This window comes from Besnoitia besnoiti, chromosome XI (assembly GCF_002563875.1).
Source record: "Besnoitia besnoiti strain Bb-Ger1 chromosome XI, whole genome shotgun sequence".
NCBI classification, from domain to species: Eukaryota; Apicomplexa; class Conoidasida; order Eucoccidiorida; family Sarcocystidae; genus Besnoitia; species Besnoitia besnoiti.
The window spans coordinates 1,655,111-1,675,917 of record NC_042366.1 but is presented as its reverse complement, the minus strand read 5'-3'; the positions used below and the strand labels follow the sequence as shown (position 1 = coordinate 1,675,917).

Here is a 20,807-nt window from a genome sequence, read left to right as displayed (position 1 = left end):
ACTGGCATGACCGCCGTAACGATGCGCCGGCGCGGCGCTCTCGGATAAGAGTCAGTCTGAACCCGCAGGTTCCCACCGTCTCGCTAATCCAATGCCAAATGAGGAAAGTAGCGCGTATGCGCGAAACCCACTTTATCTGAATCCCCGACGCAGCGAAAAAACAGAAGAAAAAGCGAGACAGCGAGTAGACTCAGAGAGCGCCCTCCCTTTGCCTACCAGAAGCGATAAACGTTCTAGATAGACTAGTGTAGCGATGAACCTGAAGCGGAAAAACTGATAGCCCTCCAATGATGCGATCCATGAGGGTCCCGTCCGCTCACTGCGGTGCGTTGGCGACACTCGTGCATGCGCGCACTGGCATCAGGCGAAACCCGACATGCGACCTGATTCACTAATTCAGCTTCGCCTGTGTTCGACGAAGCTGCCCTCAGAGCACGAACTGATGGAAAACACGGAAAATCCATGTGGCGGCGTGCAATCCAGCCCCCGAGCGCGACAACGTGGCGCAAGACGCCCTCCACCTCTTCGTGCCGCCTTCGGGCATCATCTTGAGATCCTTCTCCCTCGATGGCAACCGCCTTCGCCCACAAATCGCAGATTCCTCACCCCCATTTCCCGTTTCGCTCTACAGCCCCCCTCATCTTCTAAAGAAAGACAAGTGGCAATCCAAATATATATACACGGAAACATGTATATATATATATATATATATATATAAATCTGAACGCGGATGGACGCGCAAAACCTAATTGACTCAGCACACATGCGGACAGAAACAAAATCTAAAACGGTACCCTTTCTGACACGGGCCCCCGCAGGCCCGTTACCGCCCCTCGGCTCCGCGTAAAGACTCGCGTCGAGTTGCACACAGCCGCCAGCAGCGAGTCCGCTACCGAAGGAGCGAGTTGCGGGATAAAGTGACGTCTGCCTGAGACGTTTGAAAAAAGCCTTTCTCCGCATCGACTTCGCGCTCAACTATCCCCTAGGCGCACGTCTCCTCTCTATTCGACACTCAGCCGTGGCAGGGGGACAGCGAACATTTTCCCTTTATGCAAAAAGCGCATATGAAAGAAACGCGTCTTTCAACCGCTTCGCGAATCCCTCCTCATTACGTCCCTGAAGCGTCCCCGCGTACATGCGACGCTCCACTCCGCCGGAAGGTCTAAAAAACATGGACATTTGCCACCCTGTGCTTCGTGCGATCTACAACTGGTCACCACACAACGGAGAACGACAAGGCCCGATTAGCTAAGGACTAGGTTCCTCGCCCGTCAGAGCACCCCTCCCCCCCCGACGCAACAGCGAGTGCGGAACGCCGCCGGCGTCTCCGCCGAAGCAGCCAATATGACGCGCGGCGCACATCGCTTTTTCTCTCTCCAAAAGAGCTTGCGCGCCTCCGCGAATTGTGGAGAGGGTGTGCCGGAAATGGCTCCGGCGAGGTCGCTACAGAGCATGCAGGCAGAACAGCAGGCATCGACACAGCGGAAAAACTCCAAAGCCCAACTTTGCCTGGCGCTTTCTGTGGAACTGCCGCCTCAAAGCGTTGCAGGCGTCCTTATCGAACACCCGTGTCAGGGTCAGTTTCCCTGAGTTCAATTTCCCCATCTAAAATAACCGCATCTCCACAGACGTCGATTGGCATCGAATTCCACGAAGAGCTCTCCGTGACAGCCGCAGCAGGACCCGCTATCCCCCTGCATGCATGGTTTTGCACTTGACTCGAGGAAAGGCATTGATGACATGCGAGTTAGACCTGAAACGCACGAGCTGAAGACTCGCATCTCACTCCTGTGTACAATGTGACTCTGCCTACCCTGCAGACCCGAAGATCGGCGTCCCATTTCTTAATGCGTAACTTTCATTTTCGCAAGTTATCCACGGCGCAGGTGCCTCGTCGCCGTTAGAACGGCTTGGTCTGGCAACGGCTGAAAGGCGTGATCCCCTCCCGAAAGCGGCGGTTGGGTCCTCGCTCGCGTCTCTGTTGGCATGTGAAACGTGCACACCGCATGCGCCGCTCTCGCGTTCATCCGGCAGCCCCGCGAGCCCGCCTGGTTCGCCGCGCAGAGGCGGTTCCATGCGGACATGCCGGGAAGTCTCCAATGGCCGCCGCACGGTCGTGGACAGCGAGAGACACCTTCGTCCGTCGTCAGAAGAATCTGTTTGCGCTCTTTCCTCCTGATCGCTTTCTCGGACACGGGCAGGGAAACTCCAAGAAGCCGCGCAGGCGATTGGCGGAGGCGCGGCCGCCTCGTCGCTGTCGCTCGCCGTCAGCGACTGCCTTCGATACTTTGCTGAGCCTCTAGGGCAACTCACCATAAGGGGCGACGCCGGCGCGCGGACTCTGCAGAATTTCTCGGGGCGGGACTTCCGCTCGCTGGAGTGTCGCGGCGCCTCAGCGGCTTGAGTCACCACTTCCTCCGCTTCACTCCCATTCTGCCCAACCGCAGCGAGTCTTGACCGCGGCAGTGCTCGAAGACACGCGCGCGGAAAGATGATGTAGCGTCGGTTGTCTGTCAGCTTTTCGCCTTCCCGAAGGCCGCATGCGTCTCGCGCGGCGGACTCTCGCCTGCCTTCCTCAGCGCATTCGTCTTCTGATGACGAGGCCGCGACGGCCACTCGAACGAGGGGCTGCTCTCTGCAGAGCGCCGCGGCAACGGGTGTCTCTTCGCTGTCAAGTCTCTTGCCCTCACGCGGGCTGAATCCCTTTTCTTCGTCTTCCTCGACCCCCCCCCTTTCTGAAGCCGCAGCCTCGATGTCCGCGCTGCTCGGCGCCGCGGGCAGTGCTTTCCCGCGAGGCCCCCGTCCGTCGACTTGCTTCCTCTCTCCACAGACGCTGAGTGGCGGCGTCTCTCCTCCTCTAACGCCGCCGAATTTGCTGTCGATTTCATCGCACATGTCTGCGGCCTCGGTGTCGAGGGTCGAGCTCCGCTGCCCGGAGTCGATCCCGCGTTCCTTCGCGTCGCTGGCTGCAGCTGCAGCCAGCGACGCGTCCTTCTCCGCGCCCTCTGGGCTCTCCTCCTGCGTGGAGTCGCCTTCCCCCCCCGGCTTGGCTCCGCCGAAGGCCTCGCGGCCGGGGTTGCCGTCCCCGAAAGAGATGAAGCTGGCGAGGCGCACGAGTTCGCCTGCGGCGACCGCGGCGCGGGGGGCTGCCCCGGGGAGGCTGCCTGCGGCCTGTCGGCTGGAGAGGACGAAGACGCCCGCGACGACGAGCGCGAGGCCCCCGAAGAACGCCGTCCAGTTGTCGGGGTGCTCCTGCAGGACGAGGATGCCGCCCACTGACCCGGAGACGATCAAGACGGAGTTGATCATCGGCACCACATAGGATGCCTCGAAGCGGTGCAGCGCGGCGTTCAGATAGTACAGCTGAAACAAGCCGAAGGCGGCGGCGAGGAAGGCAATCACGTAGGTCGACCAGGAGGCCAGAGCGGCCTTGGGCGCCGCGAGGAACTCCGTCAAGACGACGACCAGCGCCTTGGCGCCAATATTGGTCGCACCTCCCACGATCCCCGAGGCGCAGGAGACTGCGAAGCGCTGGACGAGGGCGCTGAGTCGCGGGTGTCGCGCCGGCGGCAAGACTCGCGCGAGGACGTGGTCGGAGGAGAATACACAGGAGAGGGTCGCCAGCACCACGAAGACGCAGATGTACGTGATCGCCCCGGGGAACTGCAGGTAGTGCCCGAAGGCGGCGACGGTGCCAATCACCTGCTCCTTCCCCGAAAAAATCACAATCAGCGTGATGCCCGCAATGATCAGCGCCGCGCCCGCCACGTCCAAGACAAACATGCGCTCCTTCAGCCACGCCACCGCCAAGAGACAGCCCCAGAATATATGCATGCCGGCGAACGGCGCCACGAGCGTCGCGGGCGCAAAGAGCAACGCCACAAACGTGCTCAGTGGATCCATCGCAGCGGTCAGAATCATCCCCCATACCCATCCGCGGTCTCGGATCACGTGACGGATCGACGGGCAAGCCTGCATGCGCAGAAAAGAACGGCGAATCAAAATGTCGCCGGCCGCCCCTGCGAAGCTGCCGAAAACAATCACGCAAAGGCCGATAGGCCACAGCGCCGAAAGACCAGCCGCAGGGCTGGAGGCAGCCGCCAACGCGTCAGAAGAGTACGTTGAAGGCGCGTCAAGGGCCAGAGACGCATCTGCGCTGCCGGAAAACTCGGTTGCCGCCATGGCGACGACACGCGAAGCGAACGACGCTGGAAAAAGATCTGCGGAAAAGCGACCATCCAAGAATCGCCCAAAAAAGAGCGCCGAACAGGGCAAAACAGGAACAGGAAAAACCGCAGGCGCAACAGGAGAGAAAGCCGCTGCACACGAAGGAAAAATGACGCACTCGATGCAAAAAGACCTAGTCAAAAAGAAGAGAGTGACATGCAAAGACGCGACGCCTCGGGAGTCAACGAGGCGGGGGCCTTTTCGTAGAGCAGCGCGCGGACAGAAAGCGAAGACTGCAGTTCAGGAGCTACGCGATTGGGCGCATAACGCGCCTCCGGAAGGAGCGAACGGAGGAACGAGGAACGAAGCGACTAAAAAGAAGGGGAATGAACTCGCACAGCCGTGCACGGCTGAGACACGCGGGGACTGGAAAACGGGGAATTCAACCTTGAAAAAAAGCGTCGCTCGTCGTCTCCCACTATTTCGCAGAACGCGCTAGCGCGGGGTGGTCGGGGGACGGAGGAGAACCACGCACGCTGGTCACAAACACGATCTTGTGCAAATTTTAAAGCCTGACAAATCACCTGCCCTCTGGAAGTGAGCCCTGCGGGCAAGGGGCTTCAATGAAAAAGCCTGCCTTACAAATGAAAGCTCAGACGACAGCTCCTGCTGCCCGCCACTTTGCCAGCGAATTAGGTGGATAAACACTGAAAAGCACGGTAAGTGGTAGACACGGCGTATTGAAATCCTAGCACCTTTCTGCTGTCAAATGGGACTCTGCGTGTGCTGGAGGTGACTCGGCGGCCTCCGGAGGTGCTAAAGAGAACAGGCGTTTGCTGTGTTGTCCTCCAGAGTCACCAGGTGCCTCAGATGTTGCCTGCGTCGGGTGTGGCGGAAACTGCATTAGTCGCTCCTCAGCTTTGTGCTTCCAGAGGCTCGAGAAATCAAACGCCGACAGTAAAATAACGGCGAAAGAAATCGATGCATCCAGCCTCGCTTCCTCTTAGAAAGGAAGCCCTGGGGTTACGGAAGCGCGGCAACATCGGTCTCGCTTGAAAAACGATCCCCCAGCCATGCGGGTTCCACGGCCTGGTTCATTTTGTTTTGCTTCCTCTGGCAAGAAAGCAAAAGATCGCGGAAGGGAGGGAGAAGCAATTTCTGAATGAAAAGGTAAGGCGTGTGGGAAAAAAACCGAGTGCGAGTCCGTTTCCGTTCCCAGCCGCCTGCAGATGCAACGTGCGGAAGACTGCGGGCAAGACTGGAGACAGCGAAGGGATGTCGCGGACATCTCCCCGAAGGGAACCGGGCGACTTTGCACTGCACATGAAACTGGAAGATAGGAAGAGCGTGGGAGCACGCACAGGGAATTCGCTTTTGTCACGGAAGCATGCGTTTTTTGGAGAGACAGCTGCAAAAGCTTCGCGGGAAGGATTCGACGGCGGCCCTCCAGCCCACACACGACGAAGGTCAGCGCTGAGCTGGAACTGCGAAAGAACTTCAAGGAGCTCGCACTGCCGGGCTGGGTTACCGACACGCTTCAATCAGGAACGTTTCCGTCCGAATCTCTCCAATCTTGCATGAAGTCCCTGCGGAAAGACGCAACGGAAGCACGTCGTACCTGCAACGGCCTCGCCGGCTCCGCGGGCAAAGGGAGAGAAAAAAGCACCCCGGCACCCGATGCAGAGGAAAGCACCTTACGGGTCGCACTGCGGTACACTGCCTGCTGCGTGCATCTTTCCCGTTGCATACACAGTTCGCCGTCTATAATTGCCGCGCGTGCCCTCACACGCCACACACGCGAAGCTGTAAAGTACGTTGCCAGCGGGAACAACAAAAGGAACGTCACGTTAAGCCACTCAGCCAGAATAATGCGCAGCCGCGCACCGCCGGCCGCGACAGATACCATGACGTGTATGATTAAGGCATCCGCGTACGCCACACGGTACACAGTCGTGGATCCGCTTGCACGCGTAGATGCACGTTTGTATCCTCGTAATCCCCCTTGAGTTTTTGTCTACAGCAGCCCAGAGAGAAGCAAATCGGAGGAGAAAGTGCAAACACCTGCCTACAACCAGAGGTAGCATGCTTCCTAGTTGGGGGTGTGATCCCAGAGTAAGGACTCACGTTGCCGAGTCCGCTCAAGAGGCAAATTTCGATATGATGCTGCCAACGAAGTCGAGAAGGTCTCTTGCCGCACTCTCCAGGCGAGGCAACGGCAAGCATATCCGAACAAGAAGAGCCAAAACGCCGCCGCGTATATGCGAAAGCGTCCCTGGCCGCAAACGAACAACCGTGCTGATGTACGCGAGGTCCGCACTGATAATAGAGGAAGAGCAAGGGAATTTGAGGCTAGTTGTCTCTGGTTTGGGTACGCATGAGGAATTCCGCTTTTCCTTGCCTGATGAGCGAGGCTGGACGAAGCGCAGGCAGCCAGCCACCACGGTACACATGTGCTAATCATTATCTGCTCACATATATCCGCTCGGTTCTTCCCAGTGAGGCGCACGCACAGCTCCACCTGTCGCAACAGACCGGGTCATTCGCCCGCCTTCGGCCGGCGTCTCCTGAGACCAGCGTTTCGCGAGGCGAGTTCAAAGAAGCGGCAGCGCAAACGCCGTGTGCGGGGAACTCTGCGAGAGGACTCGTACGGTGTTTGGGCCGCCCGCAGGATGTGTTGCCAGTGTTCGATAGGCGGCTTCAGCCCCTGGGTTCGAATCTACTCAACCCTGAAATCGCCCGGGCACAACCTCGAGAGCGGCGTTCCCCTCGTTGCGCCTACTGAACCAGGCGGCAACGTCTACGGTGCCGTAAGGTGTTCATGATTCTGCATTTATATGCCGTACACGCGTGTCTCTGCGATTCTGAGCCGTTAGAAACCTCATGGCGTGGTGCGATACTCTTTTTGATCCCACGCTTTGGGGGACGCTCCCAGGCGGAACAGTAGCAGTTACGTCGGGGTGCCAATCGCGAGGATAAAGGGACATGAAACTCTGGCAGGGGCACGACGCTGATGACTTACAGTCTACAACAGCTGCAGACAGACTCGTCCTCAAACATGATTCTGCAGCGTTTTGGGTCTGTTGTCTCGAGCTCTTGCACCACACGACACGCTTTTCGGTCCCCTACGGATACCCGGTCCGGAGACGCTCCTGAGCTACGCGCTGTAAATGCCGTAGAGGCCAGCCCACTGAACTTCTTCGAGCAGCTTTCGAGGCAGCATACCGTCTATTCTGCATAGGAATTCACGGAAACGACCGGTAAACTACAGGGCCTTTAGCTAAATGCAGTTGTAGTTCCACTAACGTACGCTGCGGACCGCAGTCCGACGCGCCGTTGAATGCCGGGCCTCTGTTACGCGGTGGCTGAGTTTCGCTTTCTTCGGGGAATTAGGCGCCTGCCTGCCAATGTGAAACAACATTCTGGGAGTCACGACACTCATTCTCCTGTGTGCGGCCGGTCCGTAGTTTCGTCCGCCGTCCATGTTGAAGAGTAGTCCGCTGTTCCAACCTTTTGACTCACTTTCAGGTTCATACTTTTCAAAGAGGGCAACGAGAGCTTACAGAGAGCTGTTTCTAGCGCATGAGGGCGGGAGGCGACGTCCGCGGGTGAGGCTTCGCTGTTCTCAGGCGCGGAAGGGGTGGGTGGGACAGGAGATCATTTCCTTCGTGGCGCATAAGTGCACGTACGTTGCATTAGTCTTTGTACTCCAGCAAATGCGTGTCTGAACCGTCCAGCTGGCGCCCCCGCGTAAACCGGAGAACTACGCACAGAAGGCGTTTCGCTCGGCCGCCCACGGGCCGTGACACGACACACGGGCACGTTCCTCCTTGAGACAAACTCCTGTGGGAGTGTTCTGCCGCGGGCGCATCTGCAGGAGTTCTCATGTGGATGTGTCAGCTGTGACGATACGTCCAGGATGCCCATCAGAGTCAAGTCCTTCAATCAGTGGGAGAGTGAGAGAATCCCGCGTGCGCGTGCACGGATGCGTTGGGCGCTTGCAGATTTCGAGTGAACATGGATCTTTTGGACGCTGCAGTTGTGCAGGTGCAGTCATCGGTTGGTTATGAGCATCATCTACATGTAGAGCAACAGAATCTTCTATGTGGGCGAGGTGACAGCGGAGACTCCTACGGCAGGGTTCGACCCTCCACAGTCCCGTCGCCGCGGCGGCTGCGGCGCATGCGCGGCGACAATTCTTGTCGGTCAACGCGGCAGAAGGTGTACGCAGATGCTTTGAAGTCCCGCCGCGAATTCCTCGCACTGTCGCCAAAGCTTTTTCGCGTGAGAATCAACGCCCGCGTGTTTCGTCCTCTGTGCTTTGTCCGTGTTCTACTCCTCACCTCCTCGTTTCCCGGACCCGAGCTTCTTCGCGGACATCTCCCCGTCGCGCCATCCTCTCTCTGCCTTCTCTCCGCCGTTTCGCCTCTGTCCGTCTTTTTCCGAATACTTCCTATTTGCTTGCTTTCGCTGCTGGTTCATGCCACCGAGGTCCACGAAGGTTTCTTCGAGCAAGCGAGTCGGCCGTATTGGCTGCGTGTGGACTTCGATCCAGGCAGATCGTTCCATCTTTGATGTACGCCGGCGCATATCTGCTGCGAAGAAAGCCGTGCGAGCGCGTTGACGCCCAGGCGTGTTTAGAGAAATACTCTCCTGCCGGTGTGAGAACTCCCTGGAGGCGGTGCGAGCCTGCACAGCACGTCGGCTGGGTTACGCGAGGAGATCTGAATCGGCGCGTGGAGCTGCGTTCACCTCTAGTCTTTTTTTTCGCGCATCACGCCTCGGGTTTTCAAACGGCTCAGTCCCTTGGGGACGCTCCTGTCTGTTCTCCCTGCTCAAACTCCAAGCTCGCATCGTCCGGATACCCTGCGTGTGTGTTGACGCGGTCTTTTACTCTTGAGACTCGAATCGTTTTGCTCCATCTCGCGTTTTCTTCCGCGTTCTTTAAGTACGCGTGTCACTGCACGCCCCTGCGTACGTGCTCCAACGCTAGACCGCGATTATTCACGTGCGACACGTGTGCCTGTCTAGCTGTCCAAAAAATCCACGCCTCCGCACTCCCTCCAAGCCCGTGAAACCCCGTCTCTCTCTTGCGGTTTCCACTCCGCACCGCCATGGCGCTCTTCGCCTCCTCCGCAAGTTTGGCGCTGCCGGCGACGAGTCGAAGCGCCGCGGCTTCTGTCTCTGCAGAGTCCCAGCGCCTGTCTCTGTCCTCGGCCTTCGCCACGGCGGTGAGCAGCCAGACGCGTGTCCTTTTGAGCTCTCCGGCGACGCGCGGCCTCGCCCGCCGCGCCTGCGTCGCCGCCTCCTCAACGCTGGTCGGCAGCCCGCTGGCGCGGCGCGAAGGCGTGGAGAGTTGTGCCTTCTCGACCAGCTCGCAGCTCCTGAAGAAGCTGCTCCCCATGCGACTAAAGCCGACATACAGCGGGCCTCGCCAGCGCGTCGTGGTGCTTGGAACCGGATGGGCTTCTGTGAACTTCTTTCGCAGCCTCGACCCGAATATGTGAGACGTGCACGTCGTAAGGTTCCATCGCCACCACGGAATTGCTTCACTCATCCACTCTCCTCAGGCACACTGTTACACACAGGCATACATACATATATACATATATACATACATACATACATACATACATACATACATACATACATACATACATACATACATACATACATACATACATACATACATACATACATACATACATACATACATACATACATACATACATACATACATACATGCGTATGTGTGGAAGGGCCCTCGCTTTTTCTGTTTAAAACGGCACACTAGTCTCCTGTGGGTTGTGTCTGTATACACCCTCACTCCTATTCTGTCTGCATTTACGTGAACTCATCTGCATCCAGGTCTACCGCTAGGTCCCAAGAGATCCGTACCGCACGCGCACGGGGGACTTCTCTAGCGAGCATCTACGTACCTGTGGGTCTTGTCCGTGCAGGCTACACATGTGTCGGTAGATATCTTTATTTATTTATATAAATATATAGACATATGTATATATATTTGCATATGCATCTTCCAGAGCGTGTGCCTGTGTGTCTGTGGCTGGGATGCAGTTACGATGTGACTGTGGTTTCTCCGCGGAACTACTTCACCTTCACGCCTCTTCTCCCCTCTGTCTGCGCGGGGACTCTCTCTCCGCTCTCCTGCATTGAGGTATGTTTCCCGCGCTGCCGGTGCGCGTCGAGCCTCAAAGATATCAAAAATTTCTTCGCCAGCTTCCATTCAGACAGAGGTGACCGGCGTGTCCCCCTGGGGCCAAGGGTGCACTTTTTTTTTCTGCGGCCGCGGCGGGCGTTCCCCTCGCGGCTTGCAGCTGTGTCTGGAGCACCTGCTCACCCTGCGCGAGAAGGAAGTCCATTTCCACATGTATAGGCGCACCTAGACGTAGGTTGATCCTTTCTTAAAACCCCGCATGCGTGTGCGAGCATGCCGTCGGTGCGCGCTGTACCTACACATACATGTTTCACGCCTGACTTCGTGTGATGCATGCGCGCGCGTCGCGACTGCGTGTGCGCTTCCACAGCCGATCCGTTCCTTGGCCTACCAAGACGGCCGCAAGGTTGCGGATTTCTACGAGGCTCACTGCACAGATGTGGACTTTGAAAACCGCATCGTCGGTAAGTCAGTCGAGTAACTGAGATCCACTCGCCCCTTTCGTACTCCCTTTGGACTCGGGCCTTTCGGACGCGGCTGTCGCCTCCTTCGCCTTTGCCGCCGGCACGCGACATGGCAACTTGAGGGGGGTCGCCGAGCGTTGCTTTCCCGTTAACCAAGCGAATGCAGGCCTCTAGACACTCGCGACCGAGCAACGGCGAGTGCAGACTCTGGAAATGTGTGAAAATAGATAAATGCCAGCATTCCTTGCATGTATGCGGCGGCGCCACCCCGCCGCACGTGTTTCTCCTCGCTCGCGTCCCCCGCCTGTCTCCACTTCGAGTGCTCACGGATCTTGCGGTGTCCGCGTCGACGCAAATATGCACCGACGCGTCACTTCACATGGCTAGCTTTGTCGCCTTGTGCGCCAACTTTGCTACAAGTCTTCGGCTGTCAGTGTATTCGTGGACAACTGCACGTACACGTCTCCGCACGTGTACGGCGCGACGGCGACGCAGCCTTCTAGCTCCAGCCTCCTTCATAGTTTTTGGTCTCTGCTTGACGCGTGTCTGTTTCTGCCGCAGCGTGCGACAGCCGCCAGGGCGGGCACTTCAAGCTTAAGTACGACTACCTCATCATCGCTGTCGGCGCCGACTCGAACACATTCGGCATCAAAGACGTGGCGTCGCATGCTTTCTTCCTCAAAGAAGTCGAGCACGCGATGTTGATTCGCAAGAAAGTCATGAACAACTTCGAGCTCGCTGCCCTGCCGCGTAAGCCGCAGCCACAACGCCCAGCCGTACACAAGACGGCCAGTACACGCAAGCCTCCGCGGCGAGCTTGTGTGCTCGAGGCCCATGTGATCCATGCGTACGTTCAGGTCTCTGTCCATGTGTATCATCGTCGCGCACCGCCGCTGCGATATACAGAATTTCCGAGTGCACGCCTGGCGAAGGGCAACCTGAGCCCGCCGGCTCGCGCGTCTGTCGAGCATTTTAGGCTTTGCGGAGGTGGACAGCCCAATACCTAGGCGCACACGCGCCCCTCGGGCTTCTCGTGGGAGAGAGTGAAGCCTGCGGCCGCCGGGGAGACGCGTGCTGTGCATGTCGACCTTCGTAGAGTTTTCACGCAGTACTGACCGAGGCAGAGACTCGCCGTCTCACTCGCGCGGCGGGGCTGAAAGCGACGCGGCTGCGAGTCTGCCTGCGTGTCGCTGGACGCAGTGCCGCTGAGGACCACTCGCCCTTGCGTGGCCTTGACGTGCGCGTTCTTCAGAGACATCGGAGAAGGAGCGCGACCGTCTTCTGCACTTTGTCGTGGTTGGGGGCGGCCCCACCGGCGTGGAGAGCGCGGCAGAATTCGCGGACTTCATCAAAGAGGATATGAGCAAGTACTTCCCGCAGGTGCGGCGCCGGGACCGTGGCAAGCCAAAGACGAAAATTTGGATTTCGCGTCTACGCGCCACATCCGTTGTGTCTCCTAGGGAGAAGTCGCGGGGGCTAGCGGACGGGCTATATCTTGCCATCCCCGCTGAAAAGGCGCTTTCTTGGTTTCTGCCGCACACACGACGCGGCACTCAAGTTTCTTTGCGACTTGTCTGTCGCGGAACGCAAGTCGCCGTGCCGGATTTCGGCCACGACGCGGGCCTATTATCGACCCAACTGCTGTGTCGCCGCGGTGTGTGAGTGCGTGTGTGTGTGCGCCCCAGCTTATTCCTCACGTGAGCATCACCCTGATCGAAGGAGGCAGCCGCCTGCTGGGCACCTATCCGCCAGATATCTCTGCGTTCGCCGAAAAGACCTTGACCGAGGAACTTCATGTCAAGCTTCTGCTTCGCAGCACAGTCGTCGGAGTCGAAGCAGACTCGGTGAAATACGTCTCCAACGAGTCGGGAGCCTCGAAAGAGGTACGCCACGATTCCGCCGAGCCAGGAAGGTGCTCTGCGAGCCTTTCCTCGCTTGGCTTTCGCTTCCTTCGCTTTCTGTAACTTCAGCAATGTGGCGACCCCGCTGTGGTGCATTCCTCTCCCGCTGGAATCTCTGTCAGGGTGAGCGGCTTGTGCGGCCGCATGGCGGCTATGAGGATCTGGTTCGGCCAATGCGTGCATGCGGAAGTGGATTCCGGGAAACTATCCGCGACACACACCTTTTCTGCGGGGCGGCCTGCACGACCTTCTTGCCTCCCCTGGACGGGAGTCTGCCCTCGCACACACAGCGTTCCGTGTTTCTTTCTCTTCTGTCCGTTGGGGAGGCGAAGCTGCTCAGATTCTCTTTCTGTGCCGGCACGCGCTTCGCTGTTCAAGTCAGAGAGATATCAGAGAACGTCTACCACGCGCGCTGCTGCTGTTTCGCCGGCTCGCGCTCTCGTTCAAGGCGCGCGCCGCGGCCGGAGTTCGCCGCGCGCTGCGTTTCTCACGACGTAGCCCTCGACCGCGCGCGTTCTCGTGTGTCCTCTCTTCGAGCTGCAGCCGAAAGAGCTTCTCCACGGCTTTGTCCTCTGGGCCAGCGGCGTGGGTCAAGTGCCCCTGGTGAAGAAGCTGCTTGCGCAGCAGTACCCGCAGGTCGCTGGAAAGCCGCCGCTGCGTGCGCTTCCCGTAGATCCGCAGCTGCGTTTGCTGGGACAGCCGAACGTGTACGCGCTCGGCGACTGCGCTGCGATCGCGCCGCCCAAGCTGGCGGACGCTGCGCAGGAGCTTCTCGCCCAAGCAGGGTAAGCGCGCGGACGGCACGGCAGCAAGGGACACAGCGAGCGGCCGGGGACGGAGCGCGGACGGGCAGACGACGAGGGTTGGGCGAGGACTGAATTCAACGGTTTGGAGGCTAGGGGTGCAGAGGCGAGAGGAGAGTCCAAAGGGACGTAGCGCGAGCTACCGGGCCGTGGAAAATCCCTGCATGCAAACGCAAGTGCGTTCCGGCGCCCGAAGGGTGTACGATGTAGGTGTGCTTCTGCGAGAGGCAGCCTCGATGGGTTTCCCCTGGACGCTGCAGAATGCAGGACACGCGAGCAACGATACATGCTGGTGGGGTCCTGTAGGCAGGCGCGTGCACACTGGGTGCCAGCATGGTTATAGTTACGGTACATATGTAGCAGATTTAGTTGTCTCTGGCCTCTTCGTAAATCAGCTGGTGACAAAAAGAATATACGGTACGGTGACGAGCGGTGTGTTGAAGACTAGTTCCCGTGCTGTATCGGCATGCGGCAGCGCGTGGTTCACGAGCTGGGTGACGCTGATAGACGACGTGCATGCGGTATTCCACGTGGCATTGAGTTCCCCTGGCCGTGCGAACGTCTTGTTCTATGTGTAGAGCCGCTGACACGACGCCCGAGTGGCTGAAACGACAGGTTCCGACCCTGAGTTTGCAATTCCCTCAATTGAACCCGCTCAAATTCGACTTCAGCAAGCTTGAATCGAACAAGCACCTTTCTTCAGATGAATTTAAGGCTTTCCTCGGTAAGGCTTTGCCGCACGCGTGAGTCCATTTTTCACGACATTTATACGTATCTGTATATGTGCGTCTGTGTATCAAAATCGATCTCGTTCGTATAAGAAAAGTGGAGACTGTTCCTCTCTTCGTTCTTGCTTTTTTCGAAACGAAGGACTCGTCTGGTGACCTGCGAGTCTGTGGACCTAGGAACGATGGAATTGCCCTGGTAGATTCCCTGTGGCGAAGCATCTAAGCTGCTTGTGCCATCCGGTGTACGCGCAGCTGAGGTCGATGCGTCCTACCGGCCGCCTGCCCCTACAGCTCAGAATGCAAGGCAAGAGGGCATCTACCTCGCAAACATTTTCAACGAGAGGCCGCTGCCTGAGCAGAAGTCTGAGGCACCTGCGTTCCAAGAAAAGTGGAGTGGCTCGCTCGCTTACGTGGGTAAGGCATGTTCGACGGAGCGTCTTTGATCTCCTCTCTTTCTGGCTGCCGGTAGGGAACTTGCGTGCATATTCGAGCGCTTCCGCGTGGTTGCATATAGCTGGGGGTCAACTGCATCTAGTGGTCAACGCGCAAGCCCAGTATATATATAAGTATATTTGTATACATGTGCGCGCATTTGTACGTGTGCCTACATGCTTGTATGTGGCACGCGCCGCTACATTCGGTGGAATGTCTCTCACGTTTCGTATGCATGACCCAAGGATCGTTGCGAGCAGGGGAGGGATGGAGAGTCAGAGGTCGAGCTGGCTCCGTACTTTTTTTAATCAGGAAGCGGTCAAGCGGTGGCGCATTTACCGCAGTTCAACATTAGGGGAGGTTTTCTCTCTCTGCCTCTGTGGAAGGTAAGTAAACTCGTTCGATCACTTGTATCATGCCATGCCTCGTGGCTGCTCGGCTGCTCCTACCCCCTCCCGCGTGCGGTAGAGGTTTTGAATTTGCTCTGTCAGTTGTCGACGCGTGGTTGTTCCGCTTGCCGTTTCCAGTGAGTTGCACCATGGGCAACGGAGGAAATAGGCTGTGCTACCAGTTCGCGTAGGCACGCAACATCCTAGAGACGCCTTAGCTAGACGGTGTAGCTGTCCAGATGCATCTACGAGACGATGCACTGGACGCATTCACAGATTACTGAACCCCACCCTAAAACCGCGGAACTGAAGGAGTCGAAAACCCTCTCCACGCGCTGTATTGACCACACAGCGGTGTACGCGCGCAAAGAAGTGCAGTGGGTTCAGAATAGACCCCACTGGTGGACCTCTCGTCCACGGTGAAGAAACCGGAACCGGTTTTTTGTCCTGTCTCTGTGCATGTCTTACTTCAGGCGGTGTATACACAGATGCAGATCACGTGGAGAAGTCGGACGATATGCCTCTTTGATTGGCTGAAGACTTTCTTTGCTGGCCGAGATGTCGGGCGGGACCACGAATACTACCACTAAAGGCCTGACACCCTCGACTATACCTTCATGTCGCGTGTGCTGAAAGGCAATTTCGACCACCGACTGTTCGACAGGCACGAACACGTGTTGCTCACATGTGTCGGTGGTGTGCGATGTCTTGTGTCGCTGATGAGCCGACATCCTTCGCGAGTTGGCTCTCAATCGGACGCTTCCACGGCACGTCCGTCCACTCTGTAGTGCATCGTGTGCTTCACGGAAAGAATGCTTTCATTTGAGCCTCAATTACCAGACGAACCTACGAGCCCCGTGACTTTTAAACTTCGCACAAGCGGGTGGTCACTTTATAGGCAGGAGGCAGTCAGTCGTGCATAATTCGTCCTTCCAACCTGGAAATCGATTCAGATACTGAAGAATGTTTTCACCTGAGCCTCAATTACCAGACGAACCTACGAGCCCCGTGACTTTTAAACTTCGCACAAGCGGGTGGTCACTTTATAGGCAGGAGGCAGTCAGTCGTGCATAATTCGTCCTTCCAACCTGGAAATCGATTCAGATACTGAAGAATGTTTTCACCTGAGCCTCAATTACCATACGAACGTACGAGAGACCCGATGCCTTTTGACTTCGCACAAGCGGGTGGGCGCTGCACGAGTAAAACTCTCCCTTAGAATTCGACCTGAAAGATGTCGATGACAAGTAACGGGAGAGGGGCCCGCTCTTTGTACCTACAGTCTCGGACGTGAGCCCCACCCCGAAGCTGCAGTATGCGGACGTGGGGACGCACAACGAAAGCGGAGCCGGCACTTGTTTTCACATTGGCAAGGAGAGGATGCACAGCCCGATTTCCGGACCGCGGGACACTGCAGCCATCAGCTGGCTACAGGTGCTTGGTCTCCCGGAAGTACAGAACGGTGTGTAGCTGAACTCGCGACGCAGAGGAATACGTCTCGAATGGGGGACTAGCACCGCTACACAGGACGTGGGGTGGGTCGTGGGAGGCTTCAAGACTAGATACGTGTAGCTTCTCCAGTGCCACGGTAAAGACAAGCAGCATGTCGCGTTGCCTTCGCAGATCTCCGAGTCCCACAGAAAAGGGACGCTTTTCCTTTATGTTTCACGAAGCTGGGAGTTTTGCGGTTTGGCAATCTCCTGTACGACGTACCCTCTTATGTGGGCATCTGTTGGCAGTAAGGGGGACGGTTTTCGCGGCGTATAGGTACCGGTCAGGTGGCAGGGCACTTTTTTTCCGATAAGGTCCTTTTGAGTGTACCGTTTTCAGTCAGTTCCCGCGCCAAATGAAGAGGAGCTTTGCCGTTTATACCTCAATGGGGTTTGGCTAGACATGGCCGGTGCTTCGTCCGCTGGAATTTTTGCGTTGCCGCTCCCCTCCCCCCCCCCCCCCCCCACCGCCCCCTCCAGCAATGTCACCCGCAATGGATGATGAGATGTCGTTTTATTCAGTAAGTTAAGTCAATTTTCTTCGAGCGGAATCCTTAAGCTGTATACAGCTTACCAATGTTTTTTTCCGTTTTGACTGCATGCGCTCCGCCCGTGTTTTGTACACGCTGTTCGGTTTACATGACCCGCCGCTGTGGACTGAATGCTGCCACGGTGTCCAAAAAGCTTTTCACTCGGGGGGGACCCGTACGGTACTGTTGGGTTGTCAGCAAAGGGGAGGCGTTAGAATCGGTAAAGCAAGGCCAGGTTTCAGCATTTGCCCTCCAGGTGGGTGTCATGGCAAGTGCTGAGAAAGGACTACACAACCGTGTATGACTTGTGCTAAGAGGGTGCAGCGTGTCCTGGATCCACTCAGGATTTTCAACCAGAGCGCGTCAACACAAAGACTTCACCCGCAGTCCGCCTTCGTGTCCGAACGGCCTCAATACGAGGCTTCGAACAGGTTGGCCTGAAATGCGTGACCAGCTGGCACACGTCGAGCAGCTTCTGCGCAGCCTGAAGAGAACGAGTTGAGGAGCTGTCCGACAACAGGTGCGACCGTTCCTCGTCCAGTCGCGCGTATGAACTGAGCCCCGGAGGGCTCCTGGATGGCTGGCACATCTCAGGAAAGGCACTATGACACAGCTGTAACAGTTTTGAATGATGAGCCCCTATTACTCTTCCACTTGCGTGCCTCTCGATCAACCAAGGGCTTATACGTGCCACAAGAACTTCCTTGTCACCGGAGATCGATGATAAGGGTGGGCGCCACAGCCGTGGTCCAGAGTGCGAGCGAGAGTGCAAGCGGAGAGGCTGCTGAATTTCAGACCGGCTCTTCGTGGAAATGGGTGTCCTAGGAGCAGTGGCTGTGATGCAGATGAGGCGCGGTGATTCGTGGTGTGGAGGGAGTGCCGGCAGGACGACACCTGTGAAAAAAAGGCACGGCCGTGGTGGGTATAGTGTCCCTCTACTGCTGCTGCTTGCTTTGGCACGGTCTCTGGCTATCCGTGCAGAAGTGCATTCTTCCGGCACCGCCGGGAGGCGAGACACAAACTACCTGGTTAATCGTCGCAGACTGGCAGCGTCAGTGGATGACCAGGACACTAGTGTTGGACTGAGTGAACCGCACCCAAGGCGAAGACAAGCTCCATCGTCTCCGACAGAACAACACCCATACATTTTGGCAAAAGTCCAGCAACTCATCCTCGGGCTTGCCTCCAGAGACGGCTCTTATGGTAGCTATCAGTGATCTTGCGAAGATGCGAATTAACTCATCAGGGGATTCTCAATCACCGCTGGAAGGGGAACAACGCAACTTCGCGGAAGTATTGTTGAAGAAATATGCCACCGGTGGTCGTGAACACACTCTAGCGCAGCACACGAGCCATCTAACTGCATCATCTCAAATGCACGGACCCCCGCCAACGCCGACAGATGGAGACCCGAAGCGCATTCCCGTCACTGATCCGGGGAAGCCCACCCAGCCAAGGTGGACTAGTTTTGGTCTAAATGCATCCCTTGCGAAAGTACGTCAGATGCAGTTTCGCTTAAACGAACCGAGTCTCTGGCAGAAAGAAGCCTCGGAGCGCATCGAGAAAGCGATGGAAAAAGAAGCACGACGGTTAAGTGTGATGTCGGTCATGTATTCGAGACTCGCTGCCGGCCGCGGTGAACAAAAAATAACGAAGAATAAACTTGACAGGGCCGCTTCCGCTTGGTGGCCAAGCAACCAAACTCAGATGAAGTATGAACGGCAGGCAGAGGACAAGTTGGGTAAGAGGGACTTCAGTGCTATAGTAGCTGGCAACCTGCTAGTCAGTCCACTGCTGCGCCATTACAACGAATGGCTCGTCGTCACGGAAGTAGAGGCAACCAGGGAACTGGCGGAGATTCTGACGGCGGAGATGGAAATGGAGCAGAAAGGGTTCGACCACGGTGACGCACAAGAACGTCCTCGATATCGGCTCGATGAGCTGGCTGGTCAACCGGCAACATGGAACGATGGACCCTCACCGCGACTTCTCCGTTGGCTTGGGAGCAAGCACCTGCTGGAGAGCCAGGAACCTCTAGCGAGGCCGAAGAGACGGCGTGTTACACGTGCTAGATTATTTTCATCTCCAGCATTGGGAGCGCGAGTGCTCGATACAATTAACGAAGAAGACAGCTCACCAGAGAGTCAGATGCAGCAGGGTGGACCGCTGGTTCCCGCAGAGAACCAAAATGCTCAGAGGCAGACCGCTTTAGAAACAGATCTAGCGGCAGTGGCACTGGATTTTGTGTGGCAAGGATTCTCTGCAAAGGACAAAATTGTTTTACGAAAGCTGGTCCCTCAGGTTGACCGTGCGCTTGAGAACTTAATACGCAAATGCTGGCGTCTAGGCCCCGTGACATCGAGGAAAGCAGTGAAACAGGAGATGCTGCAGAAGTTGGGGGAGAAGGTCTTCGCGAAGAAACTGGCGGAGAGAGCGAAGAATTGGCAAACATCCAGGAGGACTAGGACCGTCAAAAACAAAGGACCTGAATCTGTTCATAGGCTGCCCACCAAGCAGTGGGAGGATATTCTCAAACATAAGTTTGACAGGCGACTGTGCAGCACGCAAAACGAGGAAGAGGATAATGCTGCACGTGACATGGAAAAAACTACGTAAATATTGTCAAGAGAAGTTCCTTATTCCCCTACAATGACAGGAGCGGCGTTCTCGGAAGAGCGGGACCACGAGAGACGATATCCAGAAGTTTTGCCTGAGAGGTAGCACGTACGGTTCCCTACAGGCCGTACCTGCCCCCCTGTGTGCGAGAGAACTGAGCGCAACCCTCATCGTGTGCCACGACCGTTTGGCCAGGGAACGGAAGTACAGTGCAGAGCCACAGCTCTACTTGCGACCACGTAGTTGCGGTACAAAAAGCGACGACGCTGAATGCGGTTTACGGAGGGTGATAGTTGGCAGCCTTCAGAGTCACAGCAATTCTGGCTGGTTCTTCGATGATTCGACTCCCCTTCAAAAAACACTTGTGACAATACAGCCTGCAATCGTGCTGCTTTGGGATGATCTCGACCAGGTGTCATCCTTGTTGGCTGGTAGCGACCGACGGCTTCTGATCCTTGAGCTCTACTGCGCCGCACACGCCTGAGTGCGTCACGCCCAGTGGCTCAGCTCCAGATTGGCGAACCTGTCACATTCATGAATTGCCTGCTGTTGGTCGAGCCCAGCAATTCTTGGTGTTTGCAGAATCAGTGGTAAGTCGCACCTGCCAGTAGGCCCGTTTGCTTCGCGTATTGCAAGTTACCGGTTTTTCTCAGAGAAAACGACACGCACACATCTGAAAGAGCCAGTGCTTTGGTAGGTCCCTCAGCGACCTCCCCGGAATGAGTCCAAATCATTTTCTGCTGCCCCGGTGACACCCACCACCAAACGTACTCCACCCGTCTCTGGCAGAGAGCCCATGACTTAACTCTTCCGTAACCATCGCACGATTGCCAGCAGAAGACCGCTGGTCCGGACACTGGCAAGTGAGAACCGGTTTATTAGAAGATTCATCAAAACACCTTGAGCCTGGCGACGTTGCACATTGTTGACTCTCAGCATCCTTTTCACCCCTGGGACGCACAGAATTACTGCGCTACCACTCGATTTGGATTTGTTCTTGTTTTGGGTGCGCAGCCAAACGCTCTGGGCGACTTGTCGGGAAAGGAATACAATCTTCCTGTAACATCAAAAAGGGAGCGAGCGAAGCCGGAAGAAAACGGGTGACATGCAGC

General features: G+C 56.8%; 3 protein-coding genes across 3 annotated transcripts; 2 read left to right on the top strand and 1 right to left on the bottom strand.

Annotated features, from left to right (window-relative positions):
• Window positions 1–1,248: 1,248 nt before the first annotated feature.
• Window positions 1,249–4,182, bottom strand: BESB_021150 (uncharacterized protein; the record flags this gene model as incomplete). The annotated part of the gene is made up of 2 exons (XM_029360824.1): window positions 1,249–1,443; window positions 2,314–4,182. 2 exons carry the CDS (start codon window positions 4,180–4,182, stop codon window positions 1,249–1,251), a joined length of 2,064 nt encoding a protein of 687 aa, XP_029216183.1.
• A 5,096-nt stretch (window positions 4,183–9,278) lies between these two features.
• BESB_021140 (NADH dehydrogenase (NDH2-II)) lies at window positions 9,279–15,649 on the top strand (the record flags this gene model as incomplete). The annotated part of the gene is made up of 11 exons (XM_029360823.1): window positions 9,279–9,667; window positions 10,243–10,342; window positions 10,713–10,806; window positions 11,368–11,556; window positions 12,059–12,186; window positions 12,492–12,689; window positions 13,251–13,492; window positions 14,089–14,234; window positions 14,491–14,652; window positions 14,983–15,056; window positions 15,533–15,649. 11 exons carry the CDS (start codon window positions 9,279–9,281, stop codon window positions 15,647–15,649), a joined length of 1,839 nt encoding a protein of 612 aa, XP_029216182.1.
• Window positions 15,650–18,453: 2,804 nt separating this feature from the next.
• On the top strand, window positions 18,454–19,695 carry BESB_021130 (uncharacterized protein; the record flags this gene model as incomplete). Its single annotated transcript, XM_029360822.1, has 1 exon — window positions 18,454–19,695. One exon carries the CDS (start codon window positions 18,454–18,456, stop codon window positions 19,693–19,695), a length of 1,242 nt encoding a protein of 413 aa, XP_029216181.1.
• Window positions 19,696–20,807: the final 1,112 nt, after the last annotated feature.